Below are 17593 nucleotides of genomic sequence, written 5' to 3' on the forward strand. Positions count from 1 at the left end.
ACGATTCGACTATTTAGAATAGACATTTTTTGATAGTTTAAATTTATTGATTTGATGATTCTTGGAGAATCGACTTTTAATCTTAATCATTTAAGATGATTATAATTCATAGTTCATCATGATTTATTAGGGTTCAAGATTATTATATTATTTTTTTAAAAAAATATAAATTTGTAAAATTATTTGTCGGACCCTAATGTTGTTGGAATTATTACAAATAACTATATAATAAAAATAATTAATTTATTATTAAATAGATAATTAATATATGAAATCATTTACCGATTTAATAAATGATTATAAATTAATTAATAAATGAATAACTATTTCTCCTAATTTTCTTCAATTAATAATAATAATAATAATATAGTAAAAAAATATTGATTAGTTATTATATAATTAACTAACCTATGAAAACAATAATAACTATAGTATACTTAGTTAGGATATTTAATTTTAATCTATAATCTATGTTCAAATTCCTAACACATTTCTTTTTAATATCTATATTAAAAAAAAGAAAAACCAATTCGAATCTTTAAAAGAAAAAAAAGCGCTAGTTAATGGACGATTAATTTGGGCCTGAATCATATTTCGAATCTGGTCCATGATTAAAAAATAATAATCTCAATTAGTTTTATTAATTATCTTTAAGATATCGATCCTATGAAAATTTTTCACTGATCATTAGGATAAATTAAGAAATACACTACGGTCAATCTAAAAGTCCAGCATATAACATTGAAAATGTGAATGGGAAATAAATAGAAAATTTATATTAATATATATAAGAGTTTAGTTTAATTTTATAATCTAAAAATTGATTTATATGGAATCATAATTATAAATAATATTATGAATATATACAAATGAGAGGTTTTTCGGGTTCGATGACCAAGATAGAGAGAATGACGATGGTGGAAAAGAGAAAATTTTAATCATATAGATTATAACAACTTAATTAGGTCAGCATTTTTTTTTTTTATTAGACTTGAGATAGATTATAATTTCTAATTCCGTCCATGGTTTCTCGCAATATCAAGCTTTCCAAAGTATTATTTTTTAAAAAAAGTTGCTTAGGTACTCCGATCGGGAATGGATCGCCTTATAGCGTGTAGCATAATTTTCCATACACACCTCACCTTTTAAAAATAATCATAATAAATAAAAATAAAATCTAGGAATATAAAAAAACACTCATACATTAATATACGGCAACACAACCTTAACTTGTCGTGTTTTCCAAAGAAAAGGTGACTTTTGCTGCAGTTGTTCAAATCGTATTTCCATTCCTTGTAATAGGGAGCCGAAGTTCTATGCATTTTCGTAGTAATTACTCTAACAACATACAAATCAATTATTGACACCAAGATAGAAATCACTTTCAAATATCTTAAATATATTATGCTTAAGTTATACTCATTTTATAAGTATTCACGATTCAAATTCTAACTAAGCATACTGTAGAATAATTTTCTTACGTGGGAAAAAAAATCTAAGACGTTGGCTGTTAGATAAGAAGGCGTTGGCCAATCTGTGGAGCCGGACCATCCTCCTCAGTCCTCCCAGACTAATTGGATCAAAAGATACATGGATTATTAAAAATAAAAAATAAAAAACGAGAGAGAAAGAACGAGCCGCTTAATTGTCTCAATGGCAAGATGACTATAGGTTATAGTAGGTAAACAATCTTAATCAGAATGCATAATCGGAGATAAAGTATGTACTAGCTAGTGACTAAGCCTAGAGGAATTGACCAACATATATTATAGAGGTATGTAAACTACAGAACCTAAATTATGTACAAGTGACGAAGCCTAAAGAAGTTGACCAATATATATATATACTCTATGATCGTATGTATAAAAGACTTTCTTTAATGTAAATGAAAATGCATATTATAAACGTTAGTCTTTGTTCAAATTAGTTCCTCTTTTACATTCTCAAAAAGACTCTTTCAGGAACAAGGAAGAAGAAGAGCTTCTGAATCTTTGTTTCTTCCAGGTTCAGACAGCTATGGAATCAGCTTTGGTAACTGCTATGACTCGCATCATGGGTGAGAAGGTGGCAATTCTCATCCGACGCAACAAGAACGTCAAGGAAATAACTGATATTGAAGAGAAGATGGAGAAGCTCAAGGAGTTATTGCTGATTGTTAACATGGTGATCCAAGATGTCGAGTCCCGCCCTTTCACTTATGATGTGAAGATCTTGTCAAGGAAGCTCAGGTACTTGGTCTACGATCTCGAGGATGTTGTGGATTGCTATGATACTGAAGTCTTGCGCAAGCAGAGATCAAGAGCTTCTTTTAGGTCGGTGCATGATTTCTTCTCTTCTAATAACCAAATTTTGTTTAAGAGTAGGTTAGGCAGCATGATAAAAGCTGTAACAGAGTCTGGATTCAATTTTACTGCAAAAGTCGAAGCTTTTGAATTTGTCACAAGGCAATTTCTACATATCACCAAGTGACTACAAAACGACGCATTCCAGTATTAGCTCAGACATTATGGGGAGGGAAACAGAGAAGCAGAGAATTGTCGACTTGTTAACTGATGATGATGATGATGTCGAAAACAACCAAGATACCATGAAGGTCATCACCATCGTTGGGATGGGTGGCCTGGGGAAGACTAGACTTGCTCAGCTTGTTTTCAATGATGAGAAGGTGAAAGCTCATTTTGCAAGCTGGAGAATGTGGACAGTTATTGGGATGGAATTTGATCCCACAAAGATAATGAAGTCTATTTTAGAACAGGCTACTAATGCACTGTCCACCGTCTCAGAAACAAATTCAGTGAGGCAGAAGCTCGAACATACATTATCAGGGAAACGATTTCTGCTCGTGTTGGATGATGTATGGAATGAAGATGCATCACGATGGGGTGAACTGAGAACAGCCTTAACATGTGGGGCAAGAGGAAGTAAAATTTTAGTGACAAGTCGTAGCCTACATGTCTCTTCGATAATGAACTCATTCATTACCCACCAAATACAACAGTTGCCCCCAGATGATTGTCTGCCCTTGTTTCAACAATTTGCTTTTGGAGATGAAGAAAAGGATCAAAAGTTGATGGACATTGGCAGAAAGATTGTTGAGAAATGTGGTGGTGTGCCTTTGGCTATCATATCCCTTGGCAGCATGCTTCACAACATTCAAGATGAAACTCATTGGTCCTCGGTATTGAACAGTAAAATATGGCAGCTCAGAGATGAGGAACAAAAAGTGTTAGCTGCGCTAAAATGGAGCTACGACACTCTCCCTCCACAGTCAAAGAAGTGCTTTGCATTTGCCTCCCTATTCCCAAAGGGCTATACGATCGAAAAGGATGAATTGGTAAGATTGTGGATGGCAAATGGTTTTGTACAATCAGAAGGAAATGTCGATGCTAAAACAATGGGCAACCGTGTCTTTGATGATCTGGTACTGAGGTCATTCTTTCTCTTGACACCTTCCAAGGAGCATGATTTTGGAGATGATAGTCATGTAACCAAGTGCATGATGCATGATTTGATGCATGACCTGGCACGATCAGTGTCTGGAGATGTATATTGGAATGTTAAAGAAGACTTGGTGACAGATATTGGAAACAGAACATATCATTTGCTCTTATATGTTAAAAATTTATCAAACGCTTACCAGGCCTTACTAAGAAAGCCATTGTACTTGCGCACCCTTATATTGAGTGATTGCTATTTGTATCTGAATGCAAATCTACTTGAAATCATCTTCTCAGAACTGAAATTCTTGAGGGTGTTAGATTTAAGCAGTAATAAGATCAAGAAGGTGCCAAAATCAATAGGAAATCTGATACAGTTGAGGTACCTCAACTTATCTAGGAACAATATTGAAGTTCTACCCAACTCCATAACCCTTCTCCACAATTTACAGTATCTCAATCTTAGTTGGAATGAGGAACTTCAAGAGCTACCGAAAGAGTTAAGGAGCATGTGCAACATAAATGCATTTGTAATTCAAATGTGATAATAGTGACAGGTAAGATCATATTGGATATGCAGTAATTCAATTATATATACTTTTTTTTTCTTTCATATTTAATCATGACCCCATCTAGTAGGATAAGGCTTGGTTGCTGTTGTTATTGTAATATTTAATCATGATTTTCTTTTGACTCATTAAGTTCATTTGTGCTTTGTTTTTCTTTGACCTCTAGATTTGCAAGCTGAGGGTCAAGACTGGGCATGATATCTTAGTTGTTGCTCAAAGGTGTGTATGTAGCCTCTTATGAAGTCTTTGTATTGCAATAAAATTTGTGTTAATTTTTTATTTTCAGATATTATATATGTGGTTTTTGCCAACCCGGCCTATGGAATAAGGCTTAGTTGTTATTGTATTATATATGTGATTTATTATATGTCACACTAGACTTTATTTTATTGTTGGATACATTATGTTGTGTAATACATAAACTACTTGATATTGGGTTGATAATTTTGATTTAATATTGGTTATTTGTATATATTGTCATTTTTTTTTCTTATATGACAATGCCCTTTTGTATAAAATAGAGATGAGAGAAGGTTCTATCAAAATGTTTTTTTTTAAATAAAAAATTTTAAAAAAATATTAAATCAAGAAATTTCAGCTTTGATGTGATAAAGCTAATGCCTTTACAAAGTACAAAGTCCATGAGCTTAAGAAAATCCAATATTTATAACAATGTTCAAAAGAGCATTCAAGTTAAAGAAAGGTTACTTCACATTAAAATACTTACATATTTGAAATAAACTTCTTTATGTTGTTGGGTGAATCAACTTGTAAGAAAGGTTACTTCACAAATTTCAATTGCTACAATAGTTTTGGTTCTACCACTTTCAAAGCGGTTAGTTATGTTATAACCAGATGTGCCTCTTTCAAAGAAGCTACTAATGTGGCTCTTAATTCATTTAGCAATAAGAAGCAAACTAATTTGTCGCAAGTAGGTATTCCAGAAAAACAGAAAGAAGGTAGTATTTAAAGAAAAATAAGGACAGATTGGTAGCTAAGGTTACACGCAAATGAATGAATTAATTTCTTTGGTATTTATGTTACGCCAGCCAGAACCGTGAGAAGCCTTGTTCCACATTGATGTTTATAAAATTGACTAAAATTATAAAGAACATGGAAGCTAAGACCCATCAAAGCTCACAAGCTTCTTCTGGGAGAAGAAAAGGGCAACTCACATGAGTTGGAAATTTGGCCTATTTTGTGTTAATTTGCAACATTTTAAAGAGGTTGGCGATCTTTGTACAAAAGGTACTAAAATTATTTTGTGAAAATCTCATTGATAAACATTAACGAGAGAAAATCACAAGCTTACAATACTGCTCCATTAATCGCATAGATCATTCCTATATGCCATAGAAACATGTGAGCATTTGCCATCTTCAATCCTTGCTAAAAGAAAACTAAAACTCCCTGAGGGAAAATGTATTTCAAGCTCAGGAGTAGAGTGAGGAGAAGAAAGAATCAATTTTTAGGCTGCAAAGGCTGTGCATACTTGTCTATGGCCACCAAAATTCATCTCTCAGTAGGCCTAACTCGATCAAAGAATGACATATATATATTACATATAACGGCTTTCTATGAATGATCAGGAATCTAAGCATACCTCAGATCATATATCACATCCTCAGGGTAAAAGACAGTTCTGTTATAAAATATATATTGATAAACTTCCACTGCAGATACAACAAAACATATACATGAATTTTTGCAAGTTTAAAAGGGGTAAAAACATAGCATCTTTAGCAAGTATAAGATCATTAAGCTACTTTTCACTCGAGCAAATATTCTTTTTCTTGTTAGCCGAATTAGAAATTCATGTATCCTCTTTCACAAGTCACATGATGGAAATAGGAAGGATTATGAAATTTTTAAAAGGATAATCAGGAAAAGCCATTTGTATGAAGAATCACAATAATCCAGAGTTTGGCTGAAAGATATACTACAGGCCATTGCTTATTTATTAGAGGACATATAATTTGGAAAAATAAACAGAATGTGGTTGCTTGATCAAGTGAAAGTGAAGAGCAATGACTAATACCACCACTGAGTTAAGTTGGGTTGAAAGCATTAGTCCAAAGTTTAAGATTAAGACTACAAATCCCATGAATCTTTACTATGGCAATCAAGCAGCAATCTATATTTTCCAAATTGTAGCATTCAATTAAACAATAAAGCACATCAAAATTGATTGCTATTGCATTAGATGGGAAATTCAAGACAAGGTTATGGAGACTCGATACGTAATGAACAATTTAAGATTTGTAGTCAAAAGATGCATTAATATACACAACCTAGATTTGGAAGCTAGTATTGAGGCAAAATCCACCATTGGAACAAAAAAAAAGAAAAAAAAGAAAAGGAAAAAAAACTGATAGGTGGATCAAAATATTAACGTAGTGACTAGTGAGCAAGCACCATACATAAAGATGAAGACAAATTGCCATGACTCAAACATTTTGGATTGTCAGAGAATATAGTGCAGATACTTTTATACATACTAGTTCCTTCTTGGCTCAATGACTTGTTCTGTTGTCATCCAAATATAAGATTGTTAATCTGGTCAACTGGAATATCATAGATGGGCTCTATAGGTTGTTCCTCTCCTAAAAATGATACTGAAGGGCGCTCTCGGCTATGTTCATCTGCAAACAGTAATACATTACAAAAGCTACAAAGATATGTAGTTCTCGAACATTGAAATTTCAATTGAATTATAAAAGGAAATCTACAAATAAAATTTAAGTTATATTTATTTTGTATCAGGAGTTACTACTATCAAAAGATAGACACAAACCTCTAAATAGCCTCATAAGCAACCTCAAAAAAATGATTTGCAGTCCTAAATAAACAGCTATGCAGCATATTTGGTGAAAATTCTTCTAAGCTAGAGGATATATAAGCAATAAAACAAGCAAAGACATCAGTTTTAGAACTCAAATTATGGCCGTCCTATATCTTAGTTGAACTAATCTACTAAATTGTTTCTCATCTCTTAACACTCTTGAAACAGAAATAGTAAGAAACAATGAGTCTTAATTATTTGGATCAGTGGACAATGATACTGTTCAAACTACCAATATTTGACAAAATTTGGACAAATAAAATTTCATATCTAAGATTATAAGAGTTAATTATATGCGGCAATTACTAATGTCTAGATTTAGCTGCGATGACAGAGCCAAGTCCATAAGGGAAAAGTACCAACAAGCACAACACAACATTACCAATTCAAATGACAGCACACTTACCAAACAATACATTAAATGAAGTTGGAGAAGGTGTCACCATGAAGTTCAATCCCAAGTAAAATACCATTGCCAAAACCACTGTTACCATTATAAACGATGGAATTGCAATTGCCCAATACCTAATTATTACACCAACAAAAAAACTGAGATTAGTAACCATTATCATGGGTAAAATTAGCATAATAAATCATCTTAATCAGAATCTACTATTATTATGTGTTTTCTTAGTCATATTGCAAAATAGTTAATATATTATTAATAATTAGCATAAGGCGGCCAAGAATGAAAGAGACTCAAACTAGGATAATAACTTCATGATAGAGTTGATTAACAACATTTTTTTTCTTCATTTTAATCAGAGATTTATACAACTTGGATTTTCTAGTTGTCACTCTTGTCCATTATGGTCACTGATAACGATATGATAGTTGCAGGACAAGAAAGAAAAAATGATGGAAAAGGGAACCATTAAAATTCATAACCATCGCCCCAAGTCCTAGTGACATTCCAAAGCGCCCTTTATAAGTGTTTGGTCTAAGAAAACAAGGGTTTAAATGGTCATGGTTTCCAGAGAGAAACTGCTAACCTTAATATACAATATGTAAACTATTTGTGCAACACAAATTTGTATTACCTCCATCTTGTCAAAGCTAAAGAGATTATCAAATGAATTCAAAAACATCTAACCAACTCCTTATGGCATTTTAGCATGCTCATTATAAGTTTTTTCTCTAACGACAGTCAAAGTTTCATGTACATCCTATCAAGAACAATGCAATGAGTTCATGTACAATACATAACCACTTTATGTCCAACACTTGCACTTTTGGTTGCCTCCCTTCTTTCTAAGCTAAAGATTCCTCCGTTAATCTTGTGAATGTCTTGTGCAGTCTGCCATTAAGTCCAAACAAAATGTTGCACCTTTAATTGACAAAAAAAATCCATGGCTAAAAGACCTTGCAAGAGTGGTGAAGGGATAAAATCAATAGTAGTTGGGTTCTATCTAGATTGTAAGACTCAGATCTAGAAGAATATGCCAACAATGTAAGTACTATCAAATATCAGAAGGGTGAAGGAATCCAAAAGAAGAAAGATGTGCAATGGATATAGCCTATGAATTAAATACATAGATAGAACATTTTGTCGTGAAAGAGTGACCAGGAATCAAAGTCTTCTGAACAGCATACATAAGCTTCTATTCCTAAAGAGATGAAGTTCAATCTAACCATAGCTTTATTTTGGTCCCCTAAGACAACTAAGACAGGGATGCATGAATAATAATGATGGAACCTCTCCATGCAAATTTAGGTGCAGAATATATAATGCGCTTTAAATCCAATTGATATGAAGCAAAAAGCTACACGTGCTTGATAATCACTTTCAGTTAATATCATTCATGAACTATTAATAAAAACGAAAATATTTTGGTTGGTCACCCAAATAACATAGTCATGGTAATTTGATTTTGAGAACTTCAGTGAGCCATTTCAAACGCAATTATTACAAAGGCCGTCCGGATAAACATCAACACAGATCTCATGTCAAGAATCTTATCGTATCACAGAAAACAAATACATAATTCTCACGTAATAAGGAAATCACATAAGTAAAACTCACTTACTTACTCGGATAGTATGTGATTCCCAAATAATGCAACCACGGTTCAGGAGTGTACGCCCAAACTACGAAGATTACTGTCAACAGACGGGGAAAAATAAGATTTTTTGAGAAGTAATTTCTTTCTAAGAAAAACTTGGTTTTGTGTGGAGATTACCAGCGGCAAGGACAGTGGTGATGGATCCGACGAAGCCGTAGACCTCCGAGGGCTTCAGCCCGTGCTCCTCGGCGAACCCCGCAGCGAATGATACAGCGGGATTCTCGTCTGGATCTATAGCAGGATGCTTGTGCCTCCTTTCTCTCAGGAGGCTCAGTGTCCTCCGAGGACTATTAACCACCAGCGACGTCGGAGACGACGGTGGCGACTCCATCTCTTCCTGTTTTTCTTTTTCCCCTTTCTTTTCCTTTTTCTTTCTTTTTCTGTTCATAAATATTTAATCCTGACCATTCATTTGTGGACCGTCAAGATTACATCCGCTGGAATCGTATAGATTTTTTTGGGGGGGGGGGGGGGGGGGGTTTCCGTAATCTTCCATGAATACAGATTTCTGAAAATCACATGACTTATTTACAAAATATACATTTAATTAAAATATTTAAATATGATATTAGAATTAAGGATTGTGTACTCATATGGAAATTTAAATAATTAACTCATATTTTATTTATGCGGGAATATGTAGGTCGGTTTGTTTTATCCCTTTCCTTCTTTTTCATGATGTAATGAAAAGGAAAACCAATACTATATTTTAGTTTATCCATTCGATTCATTTAACTTTTCCGATCAAATATCAGTACAACTTAAAAATTGTTAATTATTCATTTAATATTTTAAAAAGGTATTTTAATATCCAAAGAAAAAATTTAATATTACTCAAATTATAAAGAGCATTTAAAAAAAATAAATATTGAGGATCATTTTGAAAACTACTTTTTCGCGTCCGGTTAATTTCACCGACTAGTGGCATTCATTTCCTGGACTGTTAGGTATGATATCATATATGTATGAAGTGGGACCCACCGCTTTCCTGGTTCCTCAACTTTTTCAACCGTCCATCACATCGCCCATCCTCTCCGTTGCTCGCCACGTGGTGGGACATTGTTCCAGGCTCCACCTTACGAAATGCAAATAAAATAAAATAATAATAATAATAATAAATAAATAAATAAATTCCTGGGAAAATGTTGGGTGACGGAGAGAGAGCGAACACGATCTTCGGCAGGGCAAGAGAAGGGCGACAAGCCAACCCCCGCCCCACTTCGCAATCTCTGGCGGAACGTACGATTTCTTCAGGTAGTTTCCTCTCCTAGTCGTGATTTGGCCTGCAACGTTTTGTTAACAAAAAATTATTGGCGTTATTCCAATATGTCCCCTGAGGTTTCTGTTGGGTTTGTTTGATTGAAACTGTCGGGTCTTGTACTAGGAGGCCGGTAGTTGGGAGCAGGTTTAGATACTGATCATGGCGTGCAAGGGATTCTGGGAATGTTTGCTAAAGCTTTTGAATTTTGTATTGACGGTTACTGGTTTAGCAATGGTGGGATATGGGATTTACTTGCTGGTAGAGTGGAATAAAATTGCCGCTGGTGGCGGCGGTGACGACGCGGCTCCGCCGGCGAGCAACGATTTGGAATTCTTGAAGCTTGGGCGGCCTATGCTTGTTGCTGTGTCCTTTTCATCCAGTTTTCTTGACTATCTCCCAAAAGCTTGGTACGGAATAGATCTGATTCTTATTTTTTCTTCTGTCAAGCATTTTGTGTATTTGATAACTTTGTTGCAATAAACATGAAATTTTTGTTTGTCAAGGGTTTATGTTTATTTAATGATTGCCAAACAAGTTTTGATTTTGTTTCGGCTTTTGTGTTGAGTTATATTACTAGTCATCCTCCTTTTCTCTTTCCTGGAAATCCTGTGCAATGGTAAACAGAATTCCCTGCTTGAATTAGTCAGGTAAATAATAATTGACGATTATGCTCAAATAATGTTATCCAAATTGGACCAGTGTGTGAACCAAATCCACTATTAGTTTTTGATGGCTTCAACTAGTCTGGGTAAAAATTTAGTCATTTATAAATAGAACAATCCAGTGGGACCTATCTAGGTTTGCATGTCGGATATGATTAGCTTTTTACCAAACTTCCTTTTAATGTTGAACTGGACTAGTTTTCAGTTCAGCCTCTTTCAAATGGGACAAGCTGAAACCTGCAACCCAATGCCCTTTCATCTATGGCTCCTTTCCAACCCTGAAATGGTTGATTTCCAAACAATTTGGACAACTTTGTGCTTTATGGAACCTTCAAAAGACAATCATCTTATAATGGCTTCAATTTCAGTTGCTTCCTTCTTGCAAATAAAGAGGCATTATGGAGGCAATTTCATATACTGCAATATCATCTCCTGGTTAATTAACTGGATAAGGATGCTATGACAGGCTATAAATGTTTATTGCTTCTTATCCTATTTTCACACACCTATTCTAGGATCTAATTAAGTCTAATCTCACAGTGCATGCCGGATATGCTCCAATGTATCGTCAACGCCATTGTATTTGTTATTCATCTAGGAAACAGTTATCGTACTTTTTTTCTGTGCTCTTAGATTTTTGTTTTTCAACTTTGATTTAGGTACTCATTGGTTTAGTATTTTCTTTAAATTTTCTTGAATGTTCCATCTTATGATAAAAAAAGTTGGTGTTTCTCTTATTGTTTGTAGTTTTAGTTATGATTGTCCAGCCAAACTAACATAGTATATCTTGGACAAACTTTTTCTTACTTTTTGATATATATACTTTTTACTTGTCATTGTCAAGTCTTTTTCTATCTAATTTGAATATATCTTTTCAAGTGCAGGTTTATTTATTTGTTTATTGGCATTGGAGCTGTTGTTTTTGTCATATCATGCTTTGGCTGCATAGGAGCAGTGTCAAGAAATGGTTGCTGCCTGTCTTTTGTATCCCTACACAAACTTATTTTTGGTTTCAAACTTATTTATATCAACTTGGGAAAAAAAACTTAATTAAGTACACCAATTTGAATTGTGGGAAAATTCTCATTGACATTTGACTGGAATGGCATTGTCTTCAACAGTTTAGTTGCTCATTTGCCCTTCACTCTTAAGGTTCATCAATGGCCTCTTCTTGTCCTTAAGAGCGTCATCAAACAGAAATAGAGAACCTGCTCTGTCTCTCTATTGGATAATAACATATGTGGATTTAAGTTCACTCTCTATATATCCTCTTATTTTAGAGTTATGGTTCATATTAAACTCTTATTATGATTTTGTGAGAAGGATGGAGAAAGAACTGTAAACTGTTAGTTGTTGGCCATATGTTCAGTTTAATCGCTGGACTTCAGCTGCAATTATTAGTTCATATATGTATAGAAACCATTGCTTGTGTGAAATAACCATGTTTTTAGTTTTCCTGGAAAGATATCCTAAGGCAGTTTGAGATTTGGGGATCAATTTGGATTCCTTCAAATTTTTTAGTTTTAAAATTCTGATAGTTGTTTTAAATATTTGTTTAGATTTTTAGAGAAGTCTGCTAGAGATGTTTATAAAATAAACTAGTCCATTATTTTACAAAGAATTGATCATATAATCTCTTTATAAAAGGAGTTAAGATTCTTGTAATGGATAACTTAATAACATTTTTGCTCGTCGGTGGATTGAGTATCAAGTTTTTGGGGTGCAATTTTTCATGCTGCATTATGTTGTTGTGCTAGAAGTACATAAACATTACACAGATAGGTTTGCATTGTTTACAGAAACACAACAATTTATACGACCTAATGTCATTTCACCTGTATAAAGTAGGATAATATTGTTTAATCTTTCTTGATGTGGCAGATTACTTCCTATTCTCAAACATTCTTGTCCTGGAGTTGATGTTTTCCTTAATATGAATTTAGTATGCTTTCCTAGTGTTTTTGTTGATCGTAGCTGAGTTGGCTGTTGCAGCTTTCATATTCTTTGACCATAGCTGGAAGGAAGTGAGTTTCTTCTTAACATCTGTTGCTCTCTTTTGTTTTTTTGTCTTTTTTCTTTTTTTTTTTTTAGCGAATTCTAACAGTAGATACTCTGCAGCTTATCCCTGATGATAAAACTGGGAACTTTGATGGAATATATGATTTCTTGGATAGTAACTGGAAGATAGCTAAGTGGGTTGCTCTTGGAGCTGTCATTTTCGAGGTAGGTCTTGTTTATGAAGCATTAGAATTATTGGTAACTGTTTGAACTTTCTATCAGTACCTCATTCTCATTTCTTTTATGTTGATGAATGTTCTTTGATAGTGTTGAGCTTTTAATTCACCCGTTTCTCATGGTAAAATTATTATCATGTAGAGATTCTTTTTACTTGAACTATAATTTAAAGTATAACTTCTTTAAAGTGAAATTAATTTCAAATACAAAATGGAATTTCAACCATAAGAGAAGTGAAAGAATGATTAAGATGGATGAATAGGAATTTTTTGCAAGAATTTTAGATATCTGGATTTATTATTCAACTAGGATGCATTGATGAGGATATCGTTTATAGAATAAGAAAGAGTAGTTAAAATGAAAGATCTTTTGGAATCTTGTGATTGTGTTGTGCTGTTTGGCAGTTAGGAAACAGTCTGTACAAAATGTTAGTATATCCAAGATAAGATAATAGAACTATATAACCAAGGTTAATGTATCTCAATATTTACCGTATTAATGTTACTTTTTGGATGCGCTTGTATTACGAATTTGCCAAAAGAATCCTACAAAAAATTGACACTTGTTAATTCCCATTGTGTTTTTGGAAGTGAGTGAGACTCAAAGATTGAGGGCCTGTATTTCTTGGAAAAATGACCAGATAATCAGGTTCGTGCTGGGTTTAAGGTGAGATGCAAAATATGAAACCCAGCCAAAATGTTATGATTACCCAATATTGTATGTTGAGTTACTGCATCTTTAGAATACCTGATGACACATTGTGTGCATAGTCGTGATTCTCCATTTCTGCAAGTAGCTAGACAACTTTATTTGTGCGAGCGAATCATCTTCATTCTATTAATCAATTATTCAGATCAACACTGAGGTTAGGTTTACTTGGTTGGAAAGATAGGAGGGGGTCCGCTACCTTAACGGCCCCCCTAGTGCCGGCCCCATGGATATGGAGGGAGATAAATACAAGTACACATATGTTAGACACATGGTGGGTAAATCCAGGAACTGAACTGAGAATCGACCTCTGGCCATGAACTGAGAATCGACCTCTGACCATTATGCCAGAGATGTCATGCTCCCACTGTATGCGCTACACCCGGGGGCAAGGGAAAGATACAAAAGAATACATGGAGCATGGATCACCATATACATTCTGTGTTACTTTTCAATATCTCCTTCCTTGTTGATTCTTTTAGAAATCAGGCTTTGTTTGGGTCATGTATTTTGCGAACCAGTATTTCAGGGGCCTTTTCATTCATTTGTTCTCTTCCTGTTGTATGTTGCAATGGTAGATTTACTTAAGAAAATTTTAACCTTCTGGTGCATGGCAGCTGCTGCATTATATTTTTTTTGTCCCTTGGCATTTGAACGTTATTTCTGATATTTACCTATAGATCATGTGATGGGATGTGATGTGTATGCTGAGCTACCTTATCAATCCAAGAATGATAATACAATCTACAAACTGCAGGGTTTTGTATTTGTGTTAGCTCTTATAGTAAGATCTGCAAACAGACCAGCTGAATACGACAGTGATGACGAGCTTATTGCTCCAAGATCTACCATCCGACAGCCATTAGTGAATCGGCAAGGAGCCGCAGCAAGTGGAGCACCTGTGCTTGGCAGTCTTGACCACCGTCCAAGCAGAAATGATGCCTGGAGCCAAAGAATGAGAGAAAAAGTAAACTGTTTCTTGTGTAACTATTTCAATATATTTTGCAGCTTATAAAAAATGTTGTTCTTACTGATTTTCTCTTTGCATATGCTTGTAACAGTATGGTCTCGATACTTCTGAGTTTACATACAACCCATCAGACCCAAACAGATACCAACAAGCCACTGCATCACAGACAGAAGAAAAGGGCCGCTGTACCATTTTGTGACCATCGCAGCTGTATCATTATACGACTGTTCTTCTTCTGGGTGAACTTTTTTGATGCACAGTGTCCAAGTCACATCTCTTCTATGTGAAGCTTTTAAGAGTTTTCCCTGTTTGCTCTTTGTTAGATTTCTTTCGTTTCATTAGTCATGATTTCTGCGTCAGTTGGTGATGCAACTGTTTCTTGTCTTCCTGTTTCTGCTGAATGCTGATTGCCAGCACCCCTTTGGGTGAAAACAATTGAATTGGATTCTCTCCAAAAAGAGACCTTTCTGCCACAGCTTCAAAGGGACAACTTATCAGAAGTGAATATCTCTGTTTTGACTTCTAGAGTAGCTCATCGAGTTGCAGTTCTATCACACCTGGGATGGGTTCATCGACATCACATTGTACCATCAACTCAGGGTGGCACAAAGCATCATCGGTGCAATTATTGCTCGATCAAATTGTTTGTAGCAGTCAACAAACCTACAGAATAATGGGATTCCAATCAGTCTTACCTTGATAACTATGGTATCCTTCATGTAGCCCCCATTTTCATCCAAACTTCCAGTGTTTCAGTAGCGGGAAAAGAGTGGAATGGAACGAAATTACATGACTTGACAACCTCAATAATATAAAGTGAGTAGGTTAGAATTATGAATCTTTCAAAAGAGAAAACAAGTAAATACAATAAAACATAAATATTTTTGGGCAAAAGTGAAAACAGCGTCTTTTGTGCTTTTTGAAATCATCAAGATGATTGTTTATTAACAGGGCATCCTACACCCATTTATAATACCCGACTATCTTCTGGTACAATATTTACTTCTGATACACGTATCTCCCGCTTAAAATGTCATTTAAATCTTGAATGAGAGTTGTGTTGTAACAATTATAATTTTATAGTTTGTAACAGTTTTGTTTTTATAATTATTACAACTGAGAGTGGTGAGTTATAATTTTATAGTTTATAACAGTTATGTTTTCATAATTATTACAACTGAGAGTGGTGAGTAAAAATATTGATGAAAGATTTTCGGATCTATTGTTGGCATATCTTTTATTAATTAGACAACATGGTCAAACTCTTTTATTAATGCAAAGAGCTTTTTAACAAAGTCATTATTTGCCTGTGAAAGAATTACACAATTTAAATTAGCTTTTTGAAGAATTTTAAGACTCCTTGACAATTGAAAAACTCATATTGGATTAGTTTTTAGATCGAGACTCAAATTAGTTTATCAAAAATAAACTCAAAAATATACGCATCAGATTAGTTTCTCAACTCAGACTTGGATTAATTTATTAGAATCGAATTCAAAGATATACACATCAGATTAGTTTCTCGATTCATAACGACCTTATCTTAGATTCAAAAAACATCAATTAAAATCTTTTGGAGAGTTTTAAAAAACTTTAGTCCTCTTTATTATAATTATTTTTCATATTATAATAGTTATAAAATCGTAACTACTATAACCGTAAAAGAGCTACTATGACATAGTTACTGCAACACCATTTTGAATCAAGATTTAGGTGGGAGATGTGTGTCAGAAATATGCATGTGTCAAAAGTAAACAATGGATCAAAATGTATCTGTGTCATTTTATAAGAAGATAGAGTATCTTTTTAATAAAAAATCAACATAGAATATCTATTTAATGATTTGATTAAAATTTTTTTTGATTTTTGACCTATATTTTTCTCATGAATGATCTTGTTTCTTATAATTGTCCTACTAGAGCTCTATTATTTTTTAAAAAAAAATAATTTAAAATCCTTAATATCACTTATACTATATTCCTAGAAAATTCCTTAACATGACCAGAGCATTGCCAACAGTAAATTGGTTAGAGCACCAGGACGAAACATTGCTAGTTCTTCTTGTTGGCTAGCTAGCACCATTGACAATTAGGTTAGACCATCATTTGTGACCAATAGATTATTTTTTAAAATAACTTGTAAATATTTTTTAAAAAAAATTATAATGAGAGGGTTTTAAAGTTGAGAGCTCTCATTCATTAACATAATCAATAACTTAACCATCAAACCAAATGGTTAAAATTGAGATAAAATATTTTTTGACGTTCATTCTTAATTTTAAACCTCATTATACCTCAATAATATAGAATATTTAATTATTTATTATTATCATCTTATTTTTGTATATTTAGTTGTTTAATGATTTTTTACATGGTATTATATAAATAATTATGGGAAACAATGGGTATTTGGTCCAAAATAACTATGATATATATGATTAATGCATCTAAACAAAGTAATTGCTCTATTTTAGTGCCATTAAATTTTAACTAAATTTTATTTAAATGTTAAAATATGTTTTACATTTATAAGAAATCACAGAGGATCCTAAATAACCATAATATGTCATTAAAATAATCTTATTCTAAGTTATATCTCTATATTGGCCTTCAATTATTTATTTTTTTAAAAAAAAATTTTAATCGAATGTTAAAGACATAATTCTGCTTAATCATAGGAAAAATATCAACCAGATATAAATAACAACCTATTCAACAAAAAAATTTCTTGAGGCATTTATTTTACATTTTGAGACAATTTATTCTAAAGGCATTTGAACTCAACTGCAGGGTAATTTAAAGTACAAGTGCCTCTCAATACTGCAAAAAGACTATTTGAACAGATGA

The 17593-nt window shown here is 33.4% G+C and overlaps 3 protein-coding genes and 1 long non-coding RNA gene across 8 annotated transcripts; 3 read left to right on the plus strand and 1 right to left on the minus strand.

Moving 5' to 3' along the window:
• The first annotated feature begins 2016 nt into the window (after nt 1-2016).
• On the plus strand, nt 2017-3771 carry LOC121995384 (putative disease resistance protein RGA4). Its single transcript, XM_042549136.1, has 3 exons — nt 2017-2444; nt 2491-3660; nt 3735-3771. The coding sequence occupies exons 1-3, from the start codon at nt 2017-2019 to the stop codon at nt 3769-3771; spliced, it is 1635 nt and encodes a 544-aa protein (XP_042405070.1).
• LOC121998288 (phosphatidylinositol N-acetylglucosaminyltransferase subunit P-like) lies at nt 3180-9287 on the minus strand. Of its 4 annotated transcripts, XR_006116474.1 has the most exons (6): nt 9029-9287; nt 8876-8948; nt 7255-7373; nt 6505-6648; nt 3638-3736; nt 3180-3536 (listed from the first exon to the last, which is right to left on the minus strand). XR_006116474.1 is itself a non-coding variant. In XM_042553139.1 (5 exons), the coding sequence occupies exons 1-4, from the start codon at nt 9240-9242 to the stop codon at nt 6539-6541; spliced, it is 516 nt and encodes a 171-aa protein (XP_042409073.1). In that variant the 5' UTR covers nt 9243-9287; the 3' UTR covers nt 4170-5648; nt 6505-6538. The 4 variants fall into 4 exon arrangements, 3 of the variants coding, with proteins under 3 accessions (XP_042409073.1, XP_042409072.1, XP_042409074.1); XM_042553139.1 differs by lacking the exons at nt 3180-3536; nt 3638-3736 and adding an exon at nt 4170-5648; XM_042553138.1 differs by lacking the exons at nt 3180-3536; nt 3638-3736 and adding an exon at nt 4170-5679.
• Nucleotides 3857-4251, plus strand: LOC121998289. Its single transcript, XR_006116475.1, has 2 exons — nt 3857-3994; nt 4173-4251. It is a non-coding gene; the product is annotated as an uncharacterized LOC121998289 (long non-coding RNA).
• A 744-nt stretch (nt 9288-10031) lies between the features above and the next one.
• On the plus strand, nt 10032-15057 carry LOC121998290 (tobamovirus multiplication protein 2A-like). 2 transcript variants are annotated; one of them, XM_042553142.1, is made up of 7 exons: nt 10032-10165; nt 10296-10579; nt 11719-11818; nt 12778-12858; nt 12953-13057; nt 14535-14744; nt 14839-15057. In XM_042553142.1, exons 2-7 carry the CDS (start codon nt 10332-10334, stop codon nt 14944-14946), a joined length of 852 nt encoding a protein of 283 aa, XP_042409076.1. In that variant the 5' UTR covers nt 10032-10165; nt 10296-10331; the 3' UTR covers nt 14947-15057. The 2 variants fall into 2 exon arrangements, with proteins under 2 accessions (XP_042409076.1, XP_042409075.1); XM_042553141.1 differs by having other exon boundaries at nt 10046-10165; nt 10299-10579.
• The last annotated feature ends 2536 nt before the right edge of the window (nt 15058-17593 follow it).

The sequence above is a fragment of the Zingiber officinale genome, chromosome 6A (assembly GCF_018446385.1).
Source record: "Zingiber officinale cultivar Zhangliang chromosome 6A, Zo_v1.1, whole genome shotgun sequence".
Taxonomy (NCBI): Eukaryota; Viridiplantae; Streptophyta; class Magnoliopsida; order Zingiberales; family Zingiberaceae; genus Zingiber; species Zingiber officinale.

Coding starts and splice junctions, on each gene's coding strand:
- LOC121998288 (XM_042553139.1), bottom strand. CDS start 9,242: ATGGAGTCGCCACCGTCGTCTCCGACGTCGCTGGTGGTTAATAGTCCT. Junction 8,949..9,028: donor CACCACTGTCCTTGCCGCTG/GTAATCTCCACA, acceptor GTCTGTTGACAG/TAATCTTCGTAGTTTGGGCG. Junction 6,649..7,254: donor TTCATTTAATGTATTGTTTG/GTAAGTGTGCTG, acceptor TACTGTTTGCAG/ATGAACATAGCCGAGAGCGC.
- LOC121998290 (XM_042553142.1), top strand. CDS start 10,332: ATGGCGTGCAAGGGATTCTGGGAATGTTTGCTAAAGCTTTTGAATTTT. Junction 10,580..11,718: donor GACTATCTCCCAAAAGCTTG/GTACGGAATAGA, acceptor TTTCAAGTGCAG/GTTTATTTATTTGTTTATTG. Junction 14,745..14,838: donor GCCAAAGAATGAGAGAAAAA/GTAAACTGTTTC, acceptor TGCTTGTAACAG/TATGGTCTCGATACTTCTGA.
- LOC121995384 (XM_042549136.1), top strand. CDS start 2,017: ATGGAATCAGCTTTGGTAACTGCTATGACTCGCATCATGGGTGAGAAG. Junction 2,445..2,490: donor GCTTTTGAATTTGTCACAAG/GCAATTTCTACA, acceptor GACGCATTCCAG/TATTAGCTCAGACATTATGG. Junction 3,661..3,734: donor GCCTTACTAAGAAAGCCATT/GTACTTGCGCAC, acceptor TCATCTTCTCAG/AACTGAAATTCTTGAGGGTG.